The following is a 27,823-nucleotide window of genomic DNA, read 5'->3' as shown; positions in this document are numbered from 1 at the left end:
CCACAAGGTAGACCAAAGTTGGAAGTTTGCTCTATATGATTTGGGGAGAGGTTTTCCATATTCTTCCTGGGGAGAGGGGTGAACGTGTGACAATAGGCCATGAGGGTATTGGGTGTGGGAGGATTATCTTCAAGGGCACATGGGGGATACCATGTCTCATCCAATGAAGCCATGACATCTCCTGGAGGTTGTCTTCTCCCATGTAATCCTCTCTCATATAGCCGCCCCCAGGGTCAGGATCAGGTAGCTGTTGCGGTCCCCTTCCCACATAGGGGTCACTGCCAGAAAATCAGTGATGACTCCATCAAGTCATCATATTGGCCAGCATGACCCGCCTACATGATCCTAAACTGGCAGATAGGTGGTTTAATATCCTGGGCTGTGGCAAGGTCCAAATTAGATTATTAATACATACTCAACACCTGAATACAAGTAAAAGCAAGGTGCGTGCACATCAGGATGAGATGGAACCATTAGGCATGCACCAATCATCTAGCCTAAAACTAATGAAGAAATTGACACGTCAATCAGTGCTTTCATTGGAACATTTAGTGCCCTAGTCAATCTAAAATCAGGCTGACGCTTTGTAACTGTGAGGTAGTATGGTCAATGTTCCAATGTGTAGACATGAAGGTAGCTAAAAGGGCAGGCAAGGAAGAAGCTAAGACACTGTAGGTGGCCAAGCCAAGGAGGCAACACTTTAGAATAGGCCCCACTGTAAGAAAGCACAGGTTAGCTGGAGATAAGACTGAAAGGCCTGCTGGGGGGTTTTGACCCAGAAGCTGGCAGGAGCCAGGGATTACTTGAGAGAAAGAATGAAAGAATTTTATTTTAATTATTTGTTTTACTTTTTTGAATTAAAGCATACAGGCAGCCTTGGGGCGTCGTGGCACTGTTACAGTAGAGCTTACTTAGTTACAATGGTTAGAGAGACATGAAATACAATAGGGACGTGATAAAAAGATATATAGCAACGGTTATGACATTTACAAGATATGCCAATTCAGTACTAAACAGGTTACAGGGGAACCAGGTGATCTTTTGTTTAGGAGAGCAATACTAGTTGAAAAGCTTGGTTTTGAGTGCCCTACGGAAGGCTGTGATGGAGGGCTCCTTCCTAAGGGAGGTGGGTAGAGTGTTCCAATTTTTAGGTGCTAGGAAAGGACAGTTCACGCCTCCGGCTTTGGCTCTTTTAATGGTAGGGACGAGGAGCTGATTGGAATGCTGGGCCCACTTGGGACTATAAGAAGTGGCACAGTAACCTTTTCCAGTAGGTATGGGGGTGCTGTGAAGAAGAGGCACATGTGTGTGATAGCAAGGGTTTTAAAGAGTATGCACTCTTTGACTGGGAGCCAGTGGGCCTCATGTCTAGCCTGGGAGATGTGCTCCCTTTTGTGAAAGCTTAGTGCCGCTCTAAGGCATTATTTTGGGTGATTTGTAGTTTAAGGTGTATTGCTGAGGTGCCTGAAAACAGAACGTTACAATAGTCTAACTTGGCCTGAATGGTGGCTCTAGCTATGGCAAGGCAGTTTTTGGAGGAAAGGTACAGTTGGACTATGTTTATGATTTTAGTTGTAAGTGCTGCTGACTTTGAGATGGCGCTGACTTGACATGCCATTGAGAGGGTGGAGTCAAGAAAGACTCCCACTGTTTTGACTACTGCAGAGGCAGTGATTACAGGTATTCTCAATGCTGGAGGATCTGTATTGACTGTCAGGTTTGTTGAGAATTTCCTTTGGGCCTACCAGAAGGATTTCTATTTTGTCCCCATTGAGACACAATCCATTGGCCGCAATCCAGCCTTGGATAAGGGCATATGTTTTGCTGAGTGTAGCTGAGTCCAGTTCGTAGGAGCCAGAGACGGGGAGGAGAACTTGAGTATCATCGGCATAGTTTGTATACGCTATGCCGTGATTGTTCAGGTCATTAAAAAGAGGTAGAGTAAAAATGTTGTACAATGTAGGTGAGGTGCAGGAGCCCTGTGGGATTCCGCAATGGATGGTGGTAGGAGCAGCACAGGCCTGGTCTGAAAACACTCTCATAAATCTTCCTTCAAGGAAGGAGGCGATCCAGGATGTGGCTTCCTGGGAGAATTGGACAGCATCCCTGAGATGTCTACAGAGGGTCTTATGATCTACAAGCTCAAAAGCTGCAGACAAGTTAAGGAGCAAGAGCAGCGCTGACTTGCCTTTGTCCATAAATTCCCCTAATTGGTTCTTAAGGTTGAGTAGGGCCGACTCGGTTCCGTGACGTGGACGGAAGCCTGATTGCCTCTTACCAAGGATATTGTTGATTTCCAGAAAATGTTGACTTTGTAAATAAGCAGCTTTGTCTAATATTAATAGACATGCCTGCATGGAACATGGATATCCCAGAATTGTGTAGATTAGAATGGGGCAGAATTATGGGACTCTGAATGCTAGATCCTTTAGCTTTGTAACTCCTGTATCACTGGTCTTGAGTTATATTCCAGTCCTGAAACTGTTTTCCCAAGAATCTCATGTTTAGTTACTAGACTTTTAATCCTGGAAGTTTTTCCAATCCAATCCCAAGATTTACTGACCTGAGCTGAAGGAAACTATTGGCCTGCAGGATAAAAGCAGAGCATAGTAGAAAGGTAGTCAAGAATAGGGAACTTCCTAAAGATGCTGCGATATCCTTCAAGCCATGTTGATCCCATTCTTCATATATACAGTTTTTCCACACCTATGGAACATTTGCTTTTTGCTGTACAAAGAAGAATGGATTACTTGATTATAAACAGGAAGTTATGTTAAACCTGATTTCTATGTCCAGCATCTTTGTTGCTTCTTGCTAGAACGACCTTTCCATAGCCCTCTGATTAGGGATGTTAAACCATCTAACCTAAAATGCAAGTCAGGTTTTCCAACCAAAGGAAAGACCAAACCCCCTCTAAAGTAGTAGCTATGGCAGAGCAGTCAAGCTTAACTAAAGGGAGGCTAGTAGCGAAGCCTAGTTGGTCCAATCGTTGCCCTTGGAGAATATACCACACTGCTATACTGAGGCAATATTAACAGAGGCCGCAGGCCGACCCTGTCGGTAACGGCCCGCCACCCAAGTTAAGGCCCAGAGCGAAGCCATTAGCACCCGTGTAATTCTCTACACGGGTGCTAATGGATTTGTTTTTATTTACAAAAAAAGTACCTTTGGTGCGCGGTTCAAAGTCCCTTTTCCATGTTGATGACTGTGACGCCATTAGCATGGACAACTAATCTACAACTAGCCTCAACAAAGGTACGTTTCATTTTTTTTTTCTACATTCATCTGCTCACAATTGGGTTACCCACTATGGTTGGCACCCATTAGTATAACAAGAAATCAAGAAATGAATAACCAATAATATGCCTAGACTAAAGTAGAGAGTTGTTAAACGCAACAGAACTTAGGCCTCACACTTAGGCACTCCAGCACCATAGACCTAGTCTTCAGAAGTCTGGCACTAGCCTATACAGAGCCTGTGGATGTTTTGAGGTGTTTCAGAAAGGTTCCCGAGAGTGAAAGCTGAGTTACTTAGAAGAGGCCACACAGCTAGGGAGACCTGGACAAGAAAAGCAGTTGGTGCAGAGCAAACCTAGTCAATTCAAAAGGGGCTTAAGGGACTTAATGTCATGAACTGCCATCTGCGTCCCTTCTGGACTTCGTGGTCCCTGACACATAGGGGGTTGAACTCAGTAATTCTTCCAACAGGGCCGCTCGATGCAGAACACTGCTTGCCAGTCTCTGCGCTACACGCTCCACGTTCTACAAAACAGACACGCCCCCGCGGCTCTGCGCGTCTCAACGCCGTAGCTGGACGTGTGCTGCCAGAGTTCACTCTGGGCTATTTTCCTGATCTCTCTATTCCCGGTTCCTTGATTCCTCCTCCTTCCCTTTCTTCCCTCAAACTTACCGAACTTCCTGGATTTTCGTCCGCGCTTGATCCACGGTTCCTGTGCCTCCGCGCACGGACTTTCTTCCTTCCTGGACAATCTGAACGAAGCACGCTGGAATCCGAAGACTCGCGCGCGGGCTTATATAAATCCCGGACCGTGCAGAGGAAGTCACAAAAGAAGGTCGCAAGCAAACCGGAAAGACAGGTGAGAAGGGGAGAGACTTGTGACAGATTGAGATGCCTAAAAATCGATATGGAAGCCGCGGTTCAAGACTGAAGGCGAGCGTCCCCATATAGCACGATCCTCCCCACAATGAGAGACAAAAATGGACTCTCCCAGGATGGGAATGAGGCTAAGACAAAGTGTGGGTGAGCTTAATGGGAGTTTATATAAGTCGAAATAGGGCATGCAAAGGACTCTGCAAACTCTGAGAGCGCTCTGTCTGACAATAGCAAAGACAGGCGTATATATTTACAAAATGCGTCATGAGAACCTACACACTATAGGGGGCACAAGTTTGTCGGGATTGGGTGGCGACGACTAACTATAGGTGCAGCTGTGATGTGGTTTGCCGTGGTTGGTGGACGTCACTGGTTACCCACGTGGGCCGGGCCGGGCAGGTCAGCTGGGCTCATCCGGGCGGTGTTGTTGTGCCAGCCGTGACCAGTGTCGGTGATGAACGTCTTTCTTGGCTTTCTGCCCTAAGGCCACGCGCACCGCATTCATTCAATATTGCAATATTATCTTCCCCGGTAAGTCTTCCAATAGGTTATTCTACAGGTTAATGCAACACAGGAGAAATGCACCTAGAGTGGGGTCTTTTGGTGATACATCAATACATGGTTACCATCGTCCTGTTGACCGGGTATCATAGGTCGCGAGGGTGGGTCTTGGGGCAAGGGGCGAGCTGTCCAAGTTATCATGTCTCGTTAGAAGTCATTATGAATGTGTTCCGACAGTGTTGCTATAATATTGGGTGTCCTAATTTTACAGGGGCCATTAACCTGGGGTGAGCTGGTGGGTCGTGGAGCCTAAGAAAGGGTGCCTTCGGGCCTGCGTTTATGGCCGGGGTTTACTGCTGGGTTGTAAATAATTCAGATGGCTGGCCGCGGCCCTGGGAGCTGCGGGGGAACGTGAATCTTTGAAGCGGCTCCAGCCGAATTGGGGGAGGTGAAGCAGAGCAGCACAGGCCTCTGCTTTCCAGCTGGCAGGCTTCAATGGGAAGGAAGGGGGAATGGGCTTGGATATGCCCACAATGGTATTTTCCTCGTGCGTTGCAGATTATGTGGAAGAGGCATAAACATTCATATAATGTACAATACTCATTGAGTCTTTTCAAAGCTTTGTTTTCTACATTGTTAGTGCCTTTACATGGCCATTTCAAACACGTTACCTATACCCATTTTGCAATTGATACCTATATGTTAAGTATTTAACAACCACAACATTTTGTTACATTTCTATACATGCACGGTAAGCGAGGTAGTAGTAAGGTTGGTGGAGCACGCAGGAACAACTGGCCAATGAGACTGATGGCAGTGACACATGGTGAGCTTGGACATTCAAATACATATTGTGCATTTTCGTGCACCATTTACATGAGCTCCCAATTGGGTTGAATTTGTCTTCCTTTGCACTCTAGCAGCATTAGTTCAGTTATGGCATGGGACCTTGGGGTGCATTCTTCTCGGCGAAACATATAACATGAAAACCCTGGGACACTTTTACCATTTGCGCATAGCTACGGAGATGTGGGTACTCCAAACAAAATGCCATATAAACACACATTCTGTCATCTTCATGGAGGTTACATGTTTTAGTCAAAACTGTCATGGAGAGAAGAGTTTCATCATAGGTAGTTTGCTCATTAGTATTTGGGGGCTCTGCTTTTGTCGGGGGACCATTTTACAGTTCTTTTCCACCCCGGCCCTGCTGGCCGGGTCATACTGAGAACAGTGATGCACTGCGGAAGGTGAATGTTAGTGTTTGCATCTAGCACTAGCTCATGTCCGTCTGTTCGTGGGAACGAGCTCTCAGCGGATCTGCCAGGGAGCTGCGGCCGCAGGGACAAGTGAGACTCTCCAAGGGTGGGGGCCTCGCTGCGGCACACAGGGCTCATGCCATTTTGATTTCACAAAATGGTTTCCAGGGCCTAGCTTAATACAGCATGTTTGGTCAATGTCTTCAGCCAGTGGTCCACCCGCCACCTGGGCCCTGGTGGTAGGGGGAACCCCCGACGAGCCATGGACTTCACAAGGGGGAGGGGCTGTAGGGGAGGGGGGTCTCTTGGACCAATCCTCCCATACAAGACCTCATGCGAGGCATGCAGGAACTCACCACAGAAGTTCAAAACCTTAAAGCTGAGAGCGCTGCCTTAAAGCAGCTGGTATTGTCTCGTGATTCTGCTACCAAGGAAAGCGTGTTATTGGGAGGAGTGGTGGACAAATATGATGGCTCTCCAAAGACCCTTCGTGCCTTCCTTGATTCATGCTTGGTGCATTTCACCTTCAAGCCCTACTACTTTTCCACCCCTAGAGCAAAAGTGGGGTATGTGTTATCACACCTCACTGGCAACGCATTAACCTGGGCAACTCCCCTAGTCATTTCGGGCGACGCCCTCCTGGATGATTACAATGGATTCATGGAAGCCCTAAAGGCCATGTTTGATCGTCCTGAGCAGGTCTACAGCGATCAAGAATGTCTACTTGATTTTCGACAAGGATCCCAGGATATGCTTACCTATGTCACCCGTTTCAAACAACTTATGAAGGAAGCTGATTTGTCCCAAGAGGCTAGCTTCACTCTCTTTCGCAGAGGCTTGATTGAAGAAATAAAGGACGAGTTACCCAGTGTAGCTCGCCCTAATTCCTTCCAGGCCCTCTTGGACCTTTCCATGCAAATTGAATTTCGAATCCTGGAAAGAAAGGCGGACAAAAAGAAGTCGAAATCATAATTCCAAAAGGCTGTCATAGACCACCCTTCTAGCCCAGAACCCGCAGTTTCTCCGACCTCAGATCCAGGACCCATGCAACTGGGGGCATTCCGTGGACCCATTACCCCACAAGAGATGCGCCGTATTCACACTGGTCTCTGCATGTATTGCGTCTCTGATAAACATCTTGTCAGAGAGTGCCCTATTGCTCCTACACGGCGTTCGGGAAACGCCAGCTCCCGATCCTAGATGGGTCACAGTTTCAGGAGAAGGATGTCTGCTCCACATCAATTCCTTCCTTGAACTATCCTGGACCAAATAAGCTTGTGATTCTCCAGGCCTTTCTATTGCCTTCCAAGAAAGAATCTTACCCCATTGTGGCACTAGTGGATTGCGGAGCCATGGGTATATTCATAGATCCTGATTGGGTCACTACTCACAACATTCCACATGAAACTCGAGAGACGATGCAACCTGTAGAGGCAATTGATGGAAGACCCCTATCTTCAGGACCCATAACCCTTCAAACTAAAGAGATCCTACTCTCTATAAATCACCATCAAGAGAGGATCAAATTTGACATCTTAAGATCAGCCCACTATCCAATGGTTCTAGGCATGCCCTTGTTACAGAAGCATATCCCCTACATCAATTGGGCAGCAACCTCCTTGTTTCTTGGTTCTGAACACTGTATGTCCCACTGCTTATTCCTAGATTCCTTACCCAAGACCTCTGAAAACTCGCAAGAAATCCAGCAAAGTCCAGTCACTGTCTCTAACATCATCCAAATTCCCAGGGCCTATCAGGTTTACACAGATGTAATTTCGACTGCCATAGTTCAAGCTCTTCCCCCTCACAGACCTGAGGATTGTGCCATCGATACTGAACTTTCAGCAGTGATCCCTTTCGAGAGAATGTTTATTTTATCAGAACCTGAAAAGAGGGCTCTCCGGGAATACCTGGATACTAACTTGGAAAATGGCACCATACGACCATCCAAGTTCCCGCCAGGCGCTTCGTTATTTTTCGTTCCCAAGAAAGATACCAAGGAGCTTAGACCATGTCTAGATTACCGTGGCCTTAACCAGTGTACTCTCAAGGACCGCTACCCATTGCCTCTCATCTCGGATATCCTGGAAGCAGTAAGAGGTGCAGTAGTATTCACAAAATTAGATCTCAGGGGTGCCTACCATCTAATTCGTATAAAGGAAGGTGACGAATGGAAAACAGCCTTTAGAACACCTTTTGGCCATTTTGAATACCTGGTTATGCCCTTCGGACTTGCTAATGCTCCAGCGGTCTTCCAACGTTTTATGGACCGGGTGTTTTCTGACATGCTGTTCCTCTTCGGCATTGTATATCTGGACGACATACTAATATACTCCAAGGACCATCTGAAACATGAAGAACACGTAAAGGCAGTTTTACAACGTCTACGTGAACATAAGCTCCTGGCCAAACCCGAGAAGTGTCTTTTCCATGTATCAACTGTTCACTATCTCGGATTTGTTCTTAGCCCTAAAGGGATTGGAATGGACCCCTCAAAGGTAGATTCCATTCTATCCTGGCCCGTTCCAACTACTGTAAAACAAATTCAATCCTTCCTGGGGCTTGCTGACTTCTATCGGAAATTTATACCAGCCTTTTCGTACATTGTACATCCTATTGTTACATTGCTAAAGAAGGATACCTCCTTTCAGTGGACCTCAGCCCAAGATACGGCTTTCCAACGGTTGAAGTCAGAGTTTACACAAGCTCCCATCCTAGCTCAACCCGACATTGAGCGCCCTTTTCTTGTGGAAACTGATGCCTCCAACTACGCCATCGGGGCAGTCCTAAAACAGGAACTTGATGATAAGCTAGAACACCCCATCACTTATCTTTCTCGCACCTTGACTCCCAGTGAAACTCATTATTCCGTCTAGCCATCCGCCAAGCCTTCACTGATTGGCATCATCTTCTCCTGGGAGCCAAGCACCTGGTACAGGTCCGCACGGACCATCGGAATCTTCAAGTCCTGCAATCCCTAGAATGTAGAAACAGTCGTCAAGCCCGTTGGGCCTTCTTTTTTGCTCTATATCAGTTTCAAATCCATCATGTCCCTGAAACACACAACGTAATAGCCGATGCCTTATCCAGACGTCCTGATTACGAAACCCTTGAAGATCAGACTTTTCCTAAGACGTTTCCCCACACAATATTTGTTGGTCAAGCAATCACCCTCATGGAGGATATTCGAATTCAAACTCAGTCCTCTGAAACCTGGAAGGAGTTTAAGAGAAACAATCGATGGAAACTCAAGACAAGGGACGGATATCTGCTCAAGGACAATCGCTTGGTCATCCCCACTCCTGGACTGCGGCAAAAGATCACAAGCCTATGCCATTATACTTTTCATTCAGGACACCGTGGCATCACCAACACCCTCTGTTTAATACAAAGACAATTTTGGTGGCCGAGGATGAAAGAGGATATCCGGATCCATATCCAGGCATGTGCAGTCTGCAATCGGAACAAACATGATAATAAGAAACCGGCAGGTCTACTGCTTCAACCAGCGATGCCAACAAGAGACCCTGGGAATTAATCGCCACAGATTTTATCGTGGAACTACCATCTTCCAGTGGATACACCACTATCATGGTTACCATTGATTTGTTCACTCATATGGCTCATTTTACACCTTAATGCAAACTGCCATCCTCATCTGAACTCGCCGGAATCTTCCTGGAACACATATTCCGGCTTCGTGGGCTACCCTCCAAGATCATTTCTGACCGAGGATCCCTATATATATCCCAGTTCTGGAAACAATTATGTCGTATACTGGGAATCCAACGTGCCTTGTCCTCAGGTTATCACCCACAGACCAATGGAGCCACTGAACGTGTAAACCAAACTCTGGAACAGTATCTTTGTTGCTTCGCCACCAAGGTCCAGGATGATTGGTCACTCTTAATACCTGTGGCCGAATTCGCTTACAACAATTCAGATCATTCAGCTATCAACACCAGTCCTTTCTTCTGTAGTCAAGGATTTCATCCTTCCGTTCTACCTTCCATTCTCCCACACCGTACCCCGGTTCCTAAGGTTGATTCCTGGATTGAAACCCTTATTAATGTACACAAAGAAGCAAAGGAACACTTGGAAAAGGCACGAAAAGACGTTAAACATCATGCCGACTCTAAAAGAAGACCTGGACCTTCTAACTCAGTAGGCGATAAAGTCTGGTTATCCTCGCAACTCCTTCCTCGACATCTGCGACCAAATAAACTAGCTCCCAGGTATTAAGGGTCCTTTTCTATAAAAGAAATCGTCAATCCAGTGGCCTTTTTACTTCGGCTACCAGAATCATAGAAAAGGTTCCATCCTGTCTTCCACACTTCTCTGTTGAAACATTATGTTCAGCCCTCTCGAACTGCTCCAAGATCTACCCCAGTGATTATCAATGACCAACTCGAATATGAGGTTTCCAGAATCTGTGACTCTAGATACCGACCTGGTCAACTACAATATTTGGTCGAATGGAAAGGATACCCTCCCAGTGAGCGCACCTGGGAACCCGTGGCAAACATGAATTCTCCCAGGCTGATTCGAAGATACCATCTTATACATCCGGGCAAACCCGGAGGAGCTGGGCTTCAGAGGAGGCATACTGTCATGAACCGCCGTCTGCATCCCTTCTGGACTTCGTGGTCCCTGACACATAGGGGATTGAACTCGTAATCCTTCCAACATGGCCGCTCGTTGCGGAACGCTGCTTGCCAGTCTCTGCGCTACACGCTCTACAAAACAGACACGCCCCGCTGCTCTACACGTCTCAACGCTACTGCTCGCCGTAGACGGACGTGTGCTGCCGGAGTTCGCTCAGGGCTATTTTCCTGATCTCTCTATTCCCGGTTCCTTGATTCCTCCTCCTTCCCTTGCCTCAGCGCGCGGACATTGTTCCTTCCTGGTTCCGTCTTGGACAATCTGAACGAAGCAAGCTGGAATTTGAAGACCCACGAGCGGGCTTATATAAATCCCGGACCGTGCGGAGGAAGTCACAAAAGAAGTTCGCAAGCAGACAGGAAAGACCGGTGAGAAGGGGGAGAGACTTGTGACACTTAATACTTAAATTCAGACCCTTGCGTCCAAGAGGATGATCTCCAGAAGAACTGACTTAGACAACACCACCCTGGGCCAGCCTTGGGTAGCACTACGGTAAAAAGGACTTTGCACTCAATACAACCCCAATTTGGAGTGCAGTGGCTCAAGAGATACAAGACCAAAGCCATGAAAAGCCAGAAAGGTAGAAACCGACCCACCCCACACAACAGTAAATTGCTGGGGAAGACTTGCCTCAACGTCATTGTCCTCGAGTCACTGGTAAAGGGCGATTATCGCTGGTTGTCTTTCTTTTCTGCTGGAGACTGACGAAGAAGAGACCCACACAGGTGACTTGACTGCTTTACTTCTTGCCTTGACTGTGGACAGGGTCAGGAGGAACTTAGCAGCTTGTGGTTGATCTTCATGCTCCCAAGAGGCACCTCTTCTGCTGGTTTGCAGCATTGCAGAAGAGCCCTGAAGATGCCCACGAAGAGTTCCAGCCATTAGGCCAGAAGGGAGTACCTGCAGCAGGGCAAAACTGGATCTGGGACTTGCAGCAAAAATGCAAAGATGCACGCTCCAATGACAGGACAGCCTACTGATTGCTCCCACCAGTCAAAGGGAGGAAGGCATCTCACAGAGGTCTTCCCTATCAGACAGAAGTTCAAGGTTTGCAACGCATAAGAGTTGGCTGAGCCAATGCTGGTTCCTGAAGAAGTCCTCTGGCATCCTCATTCGCGGCCTTCTTTGGATCTCGTTGGCTACAGTTGTTGACTTGGTTTATTGTTCCAGCTCTCCTTTAATCCAGAATATTGGCTGGGGGTTGCCCTAGCCCTCCAATAAGGGAGAATACACCATTCAAACTTGGGGAATTTTGAGTTTATAGCCCCATAAATGCATTATCGCTGCTAAAAAGGCAGCACGCAATGTTTCCCTCGAAGAAAGGGGTACAAATTAAACCATTGCCACTAGCCTGTGTTTGGGAGATCTATCGTGTTTATGCTTCATCTCCTCTCCTAGTGAGACACCCAGCATGTTTTGCTGGACTTCTGGACCTTTTTTCTTTCTATCCTGAATGAGTGGAGCCTTTTTTTCACTCATTCATTCTTATTTGCCCTGACTTTTGGAACTCTTTTTCTGTGTTTTATCTTTACTACAGAGTCTACTTTCCTCCATATCGCTTTAAAAGCATCTGTGTCTAACTTACAAGCTACAGTTCTTAACTCTATAGGTATGGCTGCCGGCATGGGAGAGGGTGAGGGAGAGAGAGATAGGGGAGAGGGAGAACACACACACCCCTCCCCCTTAAGTGTCCCCTGCCTAGGTTCCAGTGTGTCTGGGCAGGCAGGAAGTGGGGAAGGAGTTATTCACTCTCCTGCCCTTTGTCTGCCTGAGTTCCTGAATGGAATCGGTGCCCAGTCGGGGGTGGGGGGGGGCTGGCTGTCCTGAATGGACTTCCACCCGTCCCCTTTCATTAAACTTGTGAGCGAGATTGCAGAGGAGTATGTGGTAAAATTGAATAAAAGGTGAGTGTTAGGCTAGATTGTATGCAGTACCCTCTGACAGACTACCCCAACCTTGTCCTCCTGGCAATAGGGAACCCAACCTTTGGTATAAGTCTGTACTACACAGGTTGGTAGTGTGGCTGAGCAGCCAGGCGTATCTCAAGAGGGGTCAATGTGAGCAGTAGGGTTTTTACACAGATTCACAGTGACAAGTATCCAAAAAAACACTCAAGGTTTATTGATTAAACAATTATTTATTAAACAGTCAGTTAAATGAGCCTTCGTCAGAAGGGAGCAATTATATATGTAACACTGAAATACACGTCAAAATGCACACTCTTTTTCAATAAATCAGATACCCTTTGGGGATGGCACACAGACACTTCCTACACCCTCAGGTGACTTAAATAACCAGGAGACTGTGGACATTAATATATCACTGGTACATTTAGAACAATACTGAGTTTGGTGTCAAAGAAAAGGCTTTGGGGAATAAAACAAAGGTTAACAAATATTCTTAAGCAGGCAAGTACTTTTGAATCCTCCAATGCAAAGTAAATTAACCCTTCCTGTGGGAAAGGAAAAACACCAAGTCAAAGGTGAGAAGAGTCTTTCAGGGAGCTAGGACAGCCAATGTTAATCAAGCAAAGTCTAGGGGAGCTGAATCACTTCTTGTAGGTAAGTAACAAAGGTCTTCGACAATGTTTTGGAAGTCTTTGAAGAAAACGGAATCACTGTAGGGCCACAGGCTGGGAAGCTTGTGAGGGGCAGAGCTGCAAGCAACTCTACAAAAAAGCAACCAAGGCAAGCTAGCAAGGCTACACAACAAGAGGGAAAGCAACCCCTTAGTGTTACAGTACCTTTGGTTAGAAGACAGGGGTTCCAGCTGGATTCTGTTCCTGTGTAGGTCTGAAGATCCTGTTGTTCCTGGGCCTCAGTCATGGGGACAAGAGGGAGGACGTCTGGGGACTACTGTACTATGAAGGGAAGGTCAGCGGCAGCAATGAGCAAACTTCAATTCAGTGGCACTTAGCGGTTTCAGCTTCTCACGGCTATCGCAAATGGCACCAGCGGGGTTCTTGGATACATCTATGGACTTTCCTCGCATCTGGGGTCCAGCACTCTGTTGAGGTGGCTTAGGCTTGGTCAGTCCTGCTTTATGAGAGTCTGGAGGATCTTCCTGGAGCTCGGATCTGACTTGAAGACACTCTCTCGATTCTGGTGTTCCTCTCCCTGGCCCTTCGGTTCCTGCAGCAGCAATGGAAGTACAGCCAGCTCTGAGAGGATTTCCTGATGAGCTTGTCTTGGGGTCGATTGGTCCCACCAACCCAAGGGGAGGAGCCGTCCTTTGCAGGTCTTCTCTAGTCGAGGCGAATTCGGAGCTTCAGCACAGCAGCAGGGCTTCACCAGGCAAACCAATGGTCCAGGAGTTGCAGCAGGCGTCTCTTCCAAGTTCTTCTTCAGATTCTTTCGTCCAGTTGTCCACTCTGCCTTCCAAGCAAAAAAAAGCCTTGCATTTATACAGGTTTATCCCCTTCATTCGCAGCCTAGCTGTTAATCACACAGCAGGGTGGCTATCCTCCAAGGACAGCAAGCTGGCCAATCACCTTTGGGTGCATTCCTGTAACCAAGGGGATTAAGCACAGGGAGGTTCGGGCATCTCCCTCACTTCCTATCCCTGCCAGACAAACTGGAGCCAGAGGCAGGCTTCACCAGTGAATTCCGACAAAGACAAAATGAGCAAACGTACCAAACCTGGTTTGGAGCGTAGAGTAAATCTCAAGAAGGACCTTTCCAACAAGAAATGGCGAAAAAAGAACTGGGCCATTTTAAAGCACACGGTAAAGCACACAATGGTAGTAAAAAGTAAACCACTGCCACCAGCCTTTAATTGTAGGAAGGTTAACATAAAAATGTTACATGAGAAACTAGACAAAGGGGATACTAAGTAGCCCCTCCAGCACCCTATGGTAAGATAGTGTGTGCTGGGTGGATAAAGTAAAAAAAATGTAAGTAAAGTCAATGTCACTTTACTGCTCTTGGAAACAATAGTTCTCCAAGAGAAGGTATTTAAACCTTAGCAGAAATCCAAAGGATCTCCCTGCGACAGTGCACTGAAGTTGCTGTGTATCACAATGCAAAAAGATGAAGCCTATGGAGTTTGTTAGACTCCAAAACCAAAAGAAACAGAGTCCAAATCAAATAAAAATGCATGAGAGAGTGTAAAAAAAAGGTCTCACTTTCTTCGGGGTAAAAATAATGTCCTAAATTCCAGCAAAAGTGCTGGGGGTCTCTAAGGTAGACGGGGAATTAGCACATTTCTGAGAATTCTCCCTAACAGTGAGGTACCTGAGGTGAAAGGGAAGTAGACTACTGGAAACATAAGTAATCAAAGTAGAAGACGACCAGAGATGCCTGTAGACCCTGTGAAGCGGCCACTGCTGTTCTGACAACGTTTCCCACTCGACAGAGGAGCTCCAAAGAGAGTGACTCCTTCCCTTTGGCTGGTGGGACCAAGTAGCCCTGAGACAAACTGCAATTTGAGCCATCTTCAGAGGTGCTGTGTCTCTCCAGAGCTGCAGACCCAGAATACCAGGAGACCTCCTACCCTTTTGCAGTGCAAAGTCTTTTAGAGGCCGAATCAGTCCAAGTATTTGCTGAGCTCTTGGTGATCCTCCAGAGACACGATCCAAGTCCCCTCCCCAGAGTGCAGGACTCGGGGAATCAAAGATCGACCGGGCGAGTGCCGTCTTTTGTTGGTGTTGAGAAAAAGGCACCAAAACCGCAGACTGGCCAGGGAGACCAAAGAAATCCGTGCCACGGGTCCTCTCTCGCGACTGCTGCCGAAATATTTCATTTTAATTTAATGTCATTTTATTGGGCATTTGTAAGGCACTTTATTCAACAGAATTGAAAGAAGGTGCAGAGGAGTGGACAAGTGCTGGATGGGGGCCTGGGAGGGAAGTGCTAAGGGGAGCGGAGTCCTTCCTTTCGTCAACAGACCGCGGAATCAGACGACCTGGTCTGTCGCTGCTCCACAGAAGAGAGTCCAGTTACGAGCATTTGTTCTAACCTAAGGTACTGTGGGGTGAAAGGTATAACTTATCTTGAACCATGAAGCCGCTCCAGGGTGACTGGATTGCGTGAAGAGGTGTCCAGGGTGGCCACTCTATCTCTGACCAAGCTACCGGCTTGTGTCCCTTTAGTGGGTCCTTTTGCATGTTCTCCATCGTTGTGTTCATTCGATAAGTATCTTCTCCTAGAGACAAAAAGTATCCTGATCATCTTTTGCTGTTCTGCTGCTTCAAAGGACTTTGAACCCCCTCCGAACTGACTTTTTTGTATAGTTAGGGCTTGGACTTTAAAAGGGTTAGTTTGCCTAGAAAGTGTCTCTAGAAAGTTGAGCTCTGCAACTGTATGACTGACCAACCTTTTTCCTTCCTAAAAGACTTTATCTTATTTGGTTTTGCTAACTTAATACAATTACTGTATATCTTTGTCTTAACGCAAGTGCGCAGTCGTACTGATAATTCAGAACTGTCATTAGTGTCAAACTCTGTAACAATTGTACCGCAAGCAGTAGTCTTTGAAAGGTATATTTAAGTATTCTACGTGTGTTGGTTAATTGAACAAAGTATTGTAATAGCTTCCTTGTGTTAATATAATACATGTGTATATTTTAAGAGAACGTTATCTGTGTGTTTCGTTGGACTATTTGGGTTCAGTGTACTTACCTACAGCTCCCAACCTCCCACTATGGTAAGCCTGACTGCTCTGCCACTCTACTACGGTTCCTTGAGTAGGTTAGACTTATACCAAGAGTTGGGGACCTGTATGCCCAGGGGTAGTTTTATGAAGTATTACCTCAAGTGGACTTTAGGGAAACTACCCTAGCAGCCTGTGCAGAGGATGTCTAGTAAAGACAATTTTACTTAAGACAAGGAGAAGGGGACACAAGGTGTCCCCAAGGCACTCCATGCTGCATGGAGTTGTGCTGCAATGATTAAAATGCACATCATCAAAAGGAGATGATGACCCATGGGCTACCCAGAGCACCCGTAATGAAATTACAAAAGGGGCCCTAAAGACCCCTGGGAGCACACCATATAAAGTGGTGGGGCGAGTGGGTGCTTCTATATGAAACACAAATGCCAGAACAAAAGGGAGAGATCACCCCACATTATAAACCCAAATAGGGCATTCAGTGTCCCCAAAACAAACATGAGTGAAGGAGGTGGGTGATCTAAAAGTGTCACCCACCTTCAAAATACAATAAAAACATCCCATTTAGTCCAATGATGGTGCACGGGGGCTCAAGGAAGAGAACAGATTTTCTTTTTGTAAATCTTTCCCTAACGCCCACAAATAAAGGGATGGCCCAACACAAAAGTCTTGAATAGGTCTTTTAAAAAAAGAATAATGTACCCCAGTGGCTACCATACTGGTACATTGGGCCATTAATGTGGTAAATTGGCTGCAATCCTGGTGAATCTAAAACTAAATTACAGTTGCCACCACTCTACTCACAAAACTATTGGGTTATGATCACTTTAGGGAAAATAATGAATGCTTAAAAAAGCACCTCCGCCCTAAGAGCCATATGGTTATCAGAAGTCAGCGTAGAAAAAAAGTTGCAGTTGCAGGGGACCCGAGTAAAAGTCCCTCGGCCCACTAAAATAAAGTCCAAGATCTAGAAAAGCCTAATTTTGAGTTAGATAAAATGCGGCAGCAGGCACCCCCTACAAATGGAATGTTGTCCTAACATTTCTCCCCTGCGACACTTGGTACATTCTGTTTCTTTCTTTGTAAAGTGTGCTTGTGTGCTCCTTTGTACCTTTGTCTCTCAAGCTCTTAAGGTGCTTGTTTATTTTTTGTTGGTCATTGTTTGCTGCTTCTTAGTCTTTCGTCAAAGATGGGGGCAGGGTGTGTAGTTTGCCCTGGCCCAGTTTATGATTCTTAATTATAGTTCACTTCCCCTTAAATTTGTTTGCTCTTTTTCCTTCTACAGTGTCTTGGGCATCCCTCGAGCAGTCCCTGCTGAAACTTGATGAGAGCCTTCCAAGCCTGGTCAATCCCCAGCTGAGGAGTCAAGCAGAGGAGTGTGTGGTGCTCGTGAAGAGGTGGGTGTTTCTGGAGCTCCTGCTCAATCATGATTGTTGTCCGCAACAGACCGTGCTTCTCACTGGAGCAGCTGTATGATGTGATGGTGTTGGAATATGGGCCCAGTTGAGGCACATTGGGCCCCTCACTGTTGTAGCATTTTGCTTTTTGTCATGAGTATTATACTGCTCAGCAGGTAGTGTTGATGCTCATGACCTCTTAGCCTTAATGAGTGTATTTGCACCCTCAAAGGCATGCCTTCAGTGGTGGTGTTTGGGCCTTCATGTAAGTGGTTGGGACTTTCGTTAACAGTACAGAAAGTGACCTGCAGTAAAGCCACTATCTTTGTATAGGGGCATGATAGCAGAGTGAACTCTGCACTCAGTTTTGAGCACTGAGTTTTAAAGTCTGAATTTCTACTGATTTTAGTACCCAGCGTTTAACACTGAGCTTTAATTGAAATGTGTCTCGTTTGTAGGCATTTTTTAGCAATTTGTGCTTTATTTTAGATTCTATTGTGGAAGGGGACGGAGGGATGGGGGACAGAGCTAATGCTATAATGTCGGTGATTCGGAGCAATTCATAGTGACTGAATAGACAAGTTGAGCAAAGATGCCACAGACCAAGCAACCAACGTGCAGAGACAGCAGAGGAGCACCCTGTAACAGTTCTGCACACGATTTAAAAACTAGCTGTCCAGGATGAGCTGGGTGCAAAGGACACACGTGGACCTACTACAGTTAATGGAAAACCAAGATAGAAGGTGGGAACTTCAAAGCCCCGCTACTTTCTGACCACAGGGACCCTTGATGAAGGCTTTGAAGAACATATCAGGCTCACAGGACCTGGGGACAAGTTCTAAAAGTGCACATCTCATCGGATTTGGGCCAGAAATGACAGGAGAACCCTAAGTATGAGTTATTTTTTTCTTTTTTAGGTCTAGCAAATGGTGGTAGAATGCTCAGTGACTTGAACCCTCAGATAGCGAGGACCCTTTTAGGGTAGATTTCTCTCCTTGTGTGAAATCACCACTCCCTGCGAGTTCCCGGCACTTTTTGCTGGACACCTGGATTTTTTGACTAATTCTCCTGGGTGAGTTGGAACCTTTTTTCCACACTCAACCCTTTTATTCAGACTTAGGGCTCTTTTTTGGTCCCTTTTTGGATTTCTTTTCAGAGTTATGCTTTCCTCTGTTTTTTAGGCATCTACGTTTTAGTGAAGCAACACAAAGCACCTTTTATGCAGTGTTGTCAGAAGCTCCTAGAGCTTATCCTCCATTGTTTAATTCCTCTCCCTGACTAACTCTTGCAGTTACCAGGGCCGGGGATACTTTTTATCCTACCTGTGTTTTATTTTGCGAGATCAGCCCACACCACCCTATGTGGTGTGCTGAGGGGATACAGTGTGTCCCTTTTCTTGCCACTCAGTAACATTTTGTTACTGTGACAATCCCATCTGTTCAGGCTGGTGGCAGTGTACCTTTTACATAACTTTTTCTGTACTTTATCACAGGCTGTCTTCGCAGCTACGATAAAGGAACATAAGGCACCACATACCAAATAAATAATTGGTGGCCTTGTTGTTTAAGCCCTGAACAAGATAGCTTGTCCTTTCTGATCTCCTTCTACTATTCTGGGTGGGGGAAGGGTGCTTTGTCTTCGCCGGGCTTCTCATAGAAAGCCCACAAAGGTTCCCTGAGTGCTTTGCATGACAGGAAGTGGGGGAGGTCAACCAAAACTCCCATGCCTCTCGCCCAGCAGTGTACCTGGCTGAAACCAGTTCAGACTGGGAGGCTGGCTTTCGCCATTCGACAGCCACCCTGACCCCCCACCGCCCCCCCCCCCCCCAGGTTTGAATGGTGCATGGAACATGATTGGTGGAATGAGCCAGTGTTCCTGCCTCTCTCCTGGGTACATTTGGAGGTCTTGGAGCAGAAACTAGTCGACGGCTGGAACAAGAAGATTTTGAAAAGGAGGACAAAGCAGGATGTTGCCATTACTTCCGAACCTTGTCACACTAATCGACATAGAAGATCTGAAGAAGACGACTTCCTCCCATAGACTTGTGGGCCTAATCAGTCTTGAAGCAAGCTACAATTTGTGCCATCCCCAGAAGAGCTGCACCCTCTCGGGCCTACAAACCCCAATTCCTGGGGTCCTCGGCCACATCACTCTGCAACGTCTCCCGAAGCGCGGTTTCGCCTGCAACTTTGAGGGCATCCTTCCAAGTCTGCAACAAATCGATTTGGCTCCAGAGAGTCCCCTCACTAGAGAAGACCAAGAAATTGAGTAGAGTCGACCGCGACAACAGTCTGTCCATTGAGCCTGCAAAAGGCACCAACAAGCCATCACCCTGAAGATCCATAACTGGGCGTACTTCTGTCCGAGAGCTATCGCCAGATCCACCAAAGTCACCTCTCAGTCAATCGAGCTAAAAAAACAGGATGCCAGGTTTTCTGTCGCCTCACCGCTTGAACCTTCCTGCAGCAAAACCTTCTTCATTTAAAGGTAGTGTTCACCCCTGATAAAGCCTACCTGGGGCCTGCTTGTAGGATCCTGCGACTCTGGGAGCTGCAGATGGCTTGTATACTGCTACCCCTCAAGTATACATAGAGTAACATTGGGGGGGACACTGCTTTGTACTTGGCGGTAAAACTGCCTACCCTCGGAACTGGTCCTTGAGGCATTTGTTCAGGGGGGTCATCCTAACCTCCCTGAGCCAACTTTTTTAACCACTGAATTTACTTGCCTGCAACTCTAGGGGATCCGTCCTGGACCTTAGTACTCTGAAAACAGTGTTTTGCTTCTTTCCGCTTTTTCCTGGCCATCTCCAAGCCACTGGTGGCCCAGTGACTCATCTGAACTTTGAGAGACTCATACTAGTACTCGATAGCTTTGAACTATTAAGACAGGATTGGATTGCAGTTATAAGAAGTAGCTAAGAGTTTGGAAAGTTTGCATATGTGTTTCCGGTTGGTTTACTATGTGATTTGTTTCTGAAAAAGCATTGCCAGTGGTCCTATACTGTATATATGTTTCATTTATAGTGCTTACCTGAACTTAGAATTGTAAAAGTGTGCAGAGTATATAATAAATGTCTATTTTTATATGACTTGGTGTGTAGGTGTTTTCTTAAATCAACGTATGCTCAGAGGTCTTTGTACCTAACTGCAGCCCTCCTCCCTTCTTAGACTAATCCTGGCTGCTCACCACTCTACCATACCCTTGGGTAGTTCAGACTGACCTTAAGAGTTGAAACCCAGTGCACCCAAGGTGGATGTTCCGAAGTCCTGTCCCAGACGGTGACTTTAGTAAATAAAAAAACAAAAAACAAACAGACCCAGACTGTCAAAGATACCTGGTATTCTGGTCCACTGGGCCGAAGCAGCTGCACTAATCGGGATAGCACCAGGAGGGTGTTGCAACCTGACCAAGGGCTCAGGCCCTCTCAGAGAATTGGATGAAGTATCCCGCCAGCAAGAGAACAGACCCATGGCGGGGTCAAAGCAGGAGGCTGCTGAAAACAGAGCTGAGGTGGAGTAGCAGCAAGCCACCTCTCGCCCAGGACAGGAAGACTCCCACCTTAAGGTGCTTGGAACAATATGGTTTTACAGGAAGGCAGCACTGCAAAGGCCAGGAACATTTCTTGCCGCTAAGCAACAAATCCACAGTTAGGAGTACTGGGCTGAAGCAAAGGAATTGACCATCTCAGGGATTACACCAACAGGACGCTGCTAGGGCAAAAGGATCCTAGGCCAAGCTAGTACGACCACCCATCATTCTTTTGCAGCACCCCATCTTAATCTGCAGTCTTCAGGATTTCTGATAAGAGGGTGACAATAGGTAGGGTCTCCCATTAACATCTTCTTCCATACAGAGGTAAGAGTGTATGGGTTTGGTTCCTAAAACGATTAATTAAAGCGAATAAACCCAGTGAGTACAGTGCTTGTTTTCCAGGTGCCATTTACATGATCCAAACAGTCTGGGGCTTAAATCCCAGACTAAGGATGCCCTAGAAAATTAAAAAGAACAATCGCCCTTCCTAGGAGTAGGACCTACAATCCAGAATCAAAAGCAGCATCTCAAATTGCTCTGAAAAGGCAGGGGAATTTGGCAAAGCAGGTTTTGGTTGCTCAACAAGCAAAGAAAGGCAGCCCAGCCACAGTAAACCGCTCCACAAAGCAATTATGGTGGGGGCATCCCAGCACGGTCTTGAAGAGCAGATGAGGGGGGTTGTTGGGATCTCAACACCCTTCCAGGCGACAGCAGCGACCAACACCAAGGTGGACGACCATGCTGGTAAAGCTGTCAGTAAAACAACCTGTTGTTTTCAGTACGGAACCCGTGTCCCAGCCAGTGAAGAGAGCCAGCAGGAGGATGGAGTCGTCCCAGGAAGGACAGCCTGAAGCTGAAAATGTTTACTGGAGATAAGCCCGGGACACGGGGTCCAGCTAGTATGGCCTTTTCCGGTCCTTAAAAAGCAGAAATGCCAGGGATCTGGGAAGAGATCCCGGACCATGGCAGGTTTCAGGGGTGGTTTGAGGCAGGTCTAGAGAGAGTTGGGCAGCTTTGGAAGGAAGGTGAATTTTTTACGCTCACCGATCTCGAAAGCGCATTGGGCATAGGAACATTGTCCGTTTTCCACTTTCTCCAGCTTAAGGGTACCTTGATGAGAGGACCATGGAAAGAGAAAATACAGAGAGTCCTCACCCCCTTTGAATCGCTTCTTGACACTCCCAATGAAACCAAGGGGCTGATCTCAATCATGTATAGAACTCTGATAGATGCAGGGAAGAGGTCCACGACCAAACGCAAGAATGGATGGGAAACGGATGAGAGTCGGGAAAGCGATCCTGAATTATGGTCTAAAATGTGTAAGGGAACCTCCATGGTATCTATTGCCTCCTAGTACAAACTGCATGCCACGAAACTCCCCCATAGGTGGCAATATGACCCCCCACAGACTATCCAAGATGTTTCAAACAGTAAGTCCCCTATGCTGGCAACAATGTGGGGAAAGTGCGAATTAATGGCACATGTGGTGGGGGTGCCCCCGAGTAAGAGTGTACTGGGATGAAGTTCTAGGTTGGATCAAGGATATAGAGGGGATCCAACGGGAGCGCACACTTCTTCTTGTTTTTTTTGGGTTGGAGAGGGATGAGGACAAGTTCAAGAGGGCAACGGGACTGATCGCCCCTCAGCTGTTGGCAGCCCAAGCATGTGTAGTGATTAAATGGAAAGCAGTCATGACTCAGAGTAAGAAAGAATGGGAAACGGTTGCCACCAGCATATGTCTAATGGAAAGGATCACTGCGGATCTACATGGGAGAGCTACACAATATGAGACAATGTGGAAATATTACATCGACATGTACATTACCTGTCCTCAGACCAATACAGATACAGGAAGTCAAGCATAAAATGTTATAACGCACATGGTTGGGGGATGCGTGGGGAAGAGTTATTGGAACAAGGTCACACCCACCACATATGAGCACGCTCTGGAGAGCACCTTAGTTTGTTGTTCACGAGGCAACAACAATGTAAGGAACTCAAATCTGAACATGAGGGGTAATTTGAAGAATAAGACCCTATGGTGAACGTATTTTGAAAAGTAACACAGTTCCTGAGTGGGAGGAGGGAGGGGAAGGGGAAAATGGTTTCCAAACAAAGGTCTAATTTTTATGGGAAGAATGGTACGAAGACTGTCCTTTCTCTGTTTAATGACAATGTAGTGAATATTAACTGTATGATGTTCAATATGTTATGTTGAAAACTCAATAAAATCCAATAAAAAAAAAAAGCAGGAATGCCCTATAATGGCTGTTAGGGAGATGTATCATTATTGTGCCTCATCCCCTCTACTAGTGAGACTCCCAAAATATTTTGCTGGACTTCTGGACTTTTTTCTTTAGACCCGGAATGAGTGGAGCCTTTTTCCACTCATTCAATCTTGAGGGCTCTGTCTTTTGATATTCTATTCTTTGTATTCTACCTGTACTGTGGAGTCTGTCTGCTCCGTAGCTCCTAAAGCCAACTGTGTTTTCCTACTGCAGCACACCGCTCCTTATGGGCAATGTTGCTGGGGACCCTTGGGGTCCTCCTTTTAAGATTCTTTTTCTGTATCCTAAAGTAACTACAGTTCTTAAAGGATAGTATCTGTCCCAAAACTCTATAGTATGAGAGATAGGCACTTGTCTCTACTCCTGTGACCTTTTAGCCACATAGACGATCGCCTAGTTATGGCTGATGGCAGTGGATGTGTACCAACTATTGTGTATTTGTTATACCACAGGCTATGTCCATAGCCTCGGTAGTGCAGAATAGGGTCACCCAAGTACCAACTTGGGGCCTCCCTTCTTTTTTTGCCATTACTAGCGTGGTTGTTCTTTGTTAGCCTTTCTACCATTCTGGGGGGGGGGGGGGACAGTGTGTGTTTTGCCTTTGCCGGGAATACTTGGGTATCCCTGCCTAGGCTCCAGAGTGTCGGGGCAGGCAGGCAGGAAGTGGGGGACGAGTCTTCCACCCACTGTCCTTCATCTGCCAGAGTGCCTGAATAGGACCAGCTTGTTAGGTATGAATTAGCGCAGTCCAACTGATGTGGGACAACACAAGACTTATCTCTTGGTATTAGGTAAACTGTCTTTTAACATAGGCCTGTACTACACAAGTTGGTAGCGTGACTGAGCAGCCAGGCTTATCTTAGGAGGGGTAATATGAGCTGTGGAGCTGTACAATGAAATCGGTAGATACAGATATCCAAGTAAACACTTGCACACTTAAAGTTATATAATATTAATGTATTTATACACAAAGACATTTAAAGCATTCTTTAAAAAGCAGTAGCTAGCAGTAACATTAATCCCAAGTTAGGATTCAATTAAAAAAGTGAACAATAGCGCAGGTGAGTAATTCATATGTTACACATTTTCCAGCACCGAAGATGGCGTTGTTCGAGGTCAGTATAACACTTATTTTGTATCACCTTTGGAGTATTGAGTTATAAAGGAGGGAAAGTTTAGGGTTAGGCCAGAACATACTGGTATTCTATAAAAAGAGTTAGATTCTCTCAAAGGGATGCAGGAAGTCTTTTATCCCAGCAATAATAGTGTTCAACAATTAAAACCTGTAATGGAACAATCACTGCCAAAGCCAATAGGTTCAGAAGGTGGCCTTTAGGGAGCCAGGACAGCCAATGTCCGGGGCAAAGTCAAGGTTCTGATGCTCTCTTCTTAGAAAATGTCTTTAAATAACCAGTAGTTCAAATGGAAAATCACAGCAACTCAAGAGGAATCACAGTGAAGAAGCACAAGCTGAAAGGCCAGTACAAGTGAGTTGAGGTCAACTCAAAATAGGGTAAAATAGCACTCCCAAAGGTAGGAAGCACCACACATGGCAAATGGATAATGTACCCCAAGCCCCACAGTGCCTGTGAACTGAAGAATGTGTTCCAGCTGGGTGCCTTCTGGTTGCAGTGCAGCAGACCCTTGTTCCTGGTCCTTGGTCGTGGTGACGAAAGGAAAGGCGTCTGATGGGCTCCTTCAGCAGCACTCAAGAGATGGACTCGGCAGCAATGGATTCCTCAGGATTCAGCGGCTCTTTGTGGTTTTGGTGCCTTTTTCTCAGCGCCAAAGAAGAACAATCAACTCTGGTTAGAAGTTCCTAGATCCCTCTGTCCTGGACTCTGGTGAAGGGGACATGGATTCCCTGCTTCTGTAGGGTCCTCTGGATGCCCAGATTAGCACTGCAGAAGACAATGCACTCACAGATGGTCAAGGTACCCCGGGTATTGGGATTCTGCTGCCTTGGAAAGTCAAAGCAAGTCGGGGTTTGCGCCACAATAGTTGATCCCACCTGCCTAATGCAGGAAGTTGTCCCGTACGGGTCTTCCCAGTCGATTCGAAAACTGGGTCAGCACAGCTGCAGGGTTTCACCGGGCACTTCGCAGCCCAGGAGTGTGCTGCTGTCATCTCTTCACGTCTTCTTCGGATGTTGTCCTCCAGTAGTCGACTCTGCCTCTAGTCCTAAAAACCTCGCTTTTTATGCAAGTTCCCATTCATTCAAAGCCCTAGGCTGTCAATAGCCCTGCAGGGTGGCTGTCCCTCAGGACAGCCAGCCGGCCAATTGTAACTGGTTTCACTCAGGCATACCTAGAGGCAAAGGACAGAGAAGTTTCTGGACCCTCCCTCACTTCTTGCCTTTACAAACACACTAGAGGTTGGGCGGGCTTCAGGGCTGAAGCCCGCCAAAGGTAAAACACACAAATGACTCATACCTAATTCAAACAGAGTAAAAGCCCAAAAGAGACAAACTGACAAGAAATGGTGAAAAAAGAAGACTGGGACCATTTTGGGAAAATTGTCACCCTTAGGTGCTGTACTGCAGCTGAGGTAGTAAACTAGAAACCACTGCCAGCAGCCATTCAAGTGAGTTACTGTGCAAGAATGTTACATGAGGAATGGGTTTAAAGGAGTTGCTATGTAACCCCCAGCACTCCACATAGGCTGGTGTGTGCTGGACCCACAAAGGAAAAGGTAAGTAAGACCGGGGTCATCTTACTATTCTTGGAAACAGTAGTTCACCCAAGAAAATGTAGTTAAACATTAAGAGAAGTCCAAAGGACTTCTCAGTGGCACAGCACAAAAGGTGATGTGTGTCACAATGCAAAAAGCAGATGCCTATGGAGTTTTCCAGACTCCATAAAACAGTAAGAAACACAGAAAATCCTAGTCAGAAAAACACATGAGTGAGAAAGTCCCACTCACTTAGGAGTTAAAATTAAAAAGCCCTGAGTCCAGCAAAAGAGCTGGAAGTCTATAAGGTTAAAGGGAATTGGCACAGAAATTACAATTCTACCTAAGACAGCTCCCGCAGGGGGTAACGCTGTCCTGATTGGACAACCAAACGCCCCTTTCTGTAAATGCTGAGAGAGATTGCAGACGAGTTTGTGCTGGAACTGTATAAAAGGTGAGGCTTCTGTAGTGAAAAGCAAGTCCACCACTGGAAGCTGAAGTAACTGAAGATGAAGACGACCAGAGACGTCTGCAGACACTTTGCAACACAGTGAAGCTACCACTGCCTTCCTGACCCTGTTTCCTAAGTGACAGAGGAGCTCCGAAGAAGAAGGCACCTTCCCTTTTGCTGGTGGGAACAACCAGTCTCAAGACTAACTCCTGAGACCTAGAAGTTTCCAGAGCTGCGGAACCCCAATACCAGGAGACCTGCTGCCTGTTCGATTGCATCATTGTGGAAAGGCCAAATCTGTCCAAATCTTTGCTGAACCTGTAAGGACCTCCAGAGAGCCGATCCAACTCGCCAAGACCCCCTCACCGGAGTGCAGGACTGCAGGAACCGAAGAAGATTGACTGGGCGATCTGTGTCCCTTGTTGGTGCTGTAGAAAAGGCGCCAAAACCACAGAGTGAACCAAGAATTTGCTGAAAGTCGTGTCCCAGGTTCTCCGTCAAGACTGCTGCTGCGAGATACCGTCCTTTTTTCCTTTCCATCCAGTCATCAGACCACAGAATCCAGAGGTCGGGTCCAGAGCTGCAACATCGCGGGGCATCCAGTACGAACATTTCCTTCAAACCTAAGGTACTGTGGGGGAAAAGGTATTGCTTACCTGATTCTGAAAAGTCGCTCCAGAGCATTGAAGTGCACCCAGACGTGTCCATGGTCACCTCCGCCCACTTACCTCCGACCCAAGCCGCTGCTTGTGTACCTTCATTGAGTCCTTTTACATGTCTCCCTTGTTAGTTGTTAACTTGCTGCTTCTATAACACTAGGAGAAATCTTCAGGAACTCTTCGTATTTTATGCTTGTCAAGGCTTTGAGCCTCTCTGAACTGCCTTTAGCTAAGGTTGCGTTTTTTAACTTAAGACTTGCTGTGCCAAGAAACCCTCTCTAGAACCTTGAACCAAGATAATGTTACACTAACTATTTTCCTCCCTTAAAGTGACTTTACTATATGTGTTTGCAGAGTAAATATATGACCATATAAATTGTTAGAAACCACGGGTGCATGTTATAACAGATAATAAGAAAACTTTTCCCTTTCTAACATTGCTACAGATGTAACCGCTGTTGGCACAGTTTTTCTGAAGTCCAACTAGGGGCTTAGTAAAACTATTCAACTGAGACAGTACAAGACTCCACTCTTAGAATAAGGCTGTACCACCTGAGTTGATGGTAGCGTAGACAGAACAGCCAGGCTTATAGGCGCGCACCTAGCACAAAGCACCTGGAAAGCACCGCTTTGCACCGGACCCTGCTGCTGCAGTGCTAACGCTTGTTTCAGCTTTGGAACT

General features: G+C 46.5%; 1 protein-coding gene across 5 annotated transcripts in view; it reads left to right on the top strand.

The window, feature by feature from the left end:
- Positions 1-27,823, top strand: part of MED24 (mediator complex subunit 24) — a 598,903-nt gene that overhangs the window by 153,761 nt on the left and 417,319 nt on the right. For all 5 annotated transcript variants that reach the window (XM_069634774.1, XM_069634779.1, XM_069634777.1 and 2 more), the window contains exon 8: positions 17,428-17,539. In XM_069634774.1, the coding sequence (XP_069490875.1) occupies positions 17,428-17,539 (112 nt within the window). The remainder of the gene's footprint in view (positions 1-17,427; positions 17,540-27,823) is intronic.

This window comes from Ambystoma mexicanum, chromosome 13, assembly GCF_040938575.1.
Source record: "Ambystoma mexicanum isolate Mex_15411 chromosome 13, UKY_AmexF1_1, whole genome shotgun sequence".
NCBI classification, from domain to species: domain Eukaryota; kingdom Metazoa; phylum Chordata; class Amphibia; order Caudata; family Ambystomatidae; genus Ambystoma; species Ambystoma mexicanum.
This window is presented reverse-complemented; position numbering and strand designations above follow the sequence as displayed.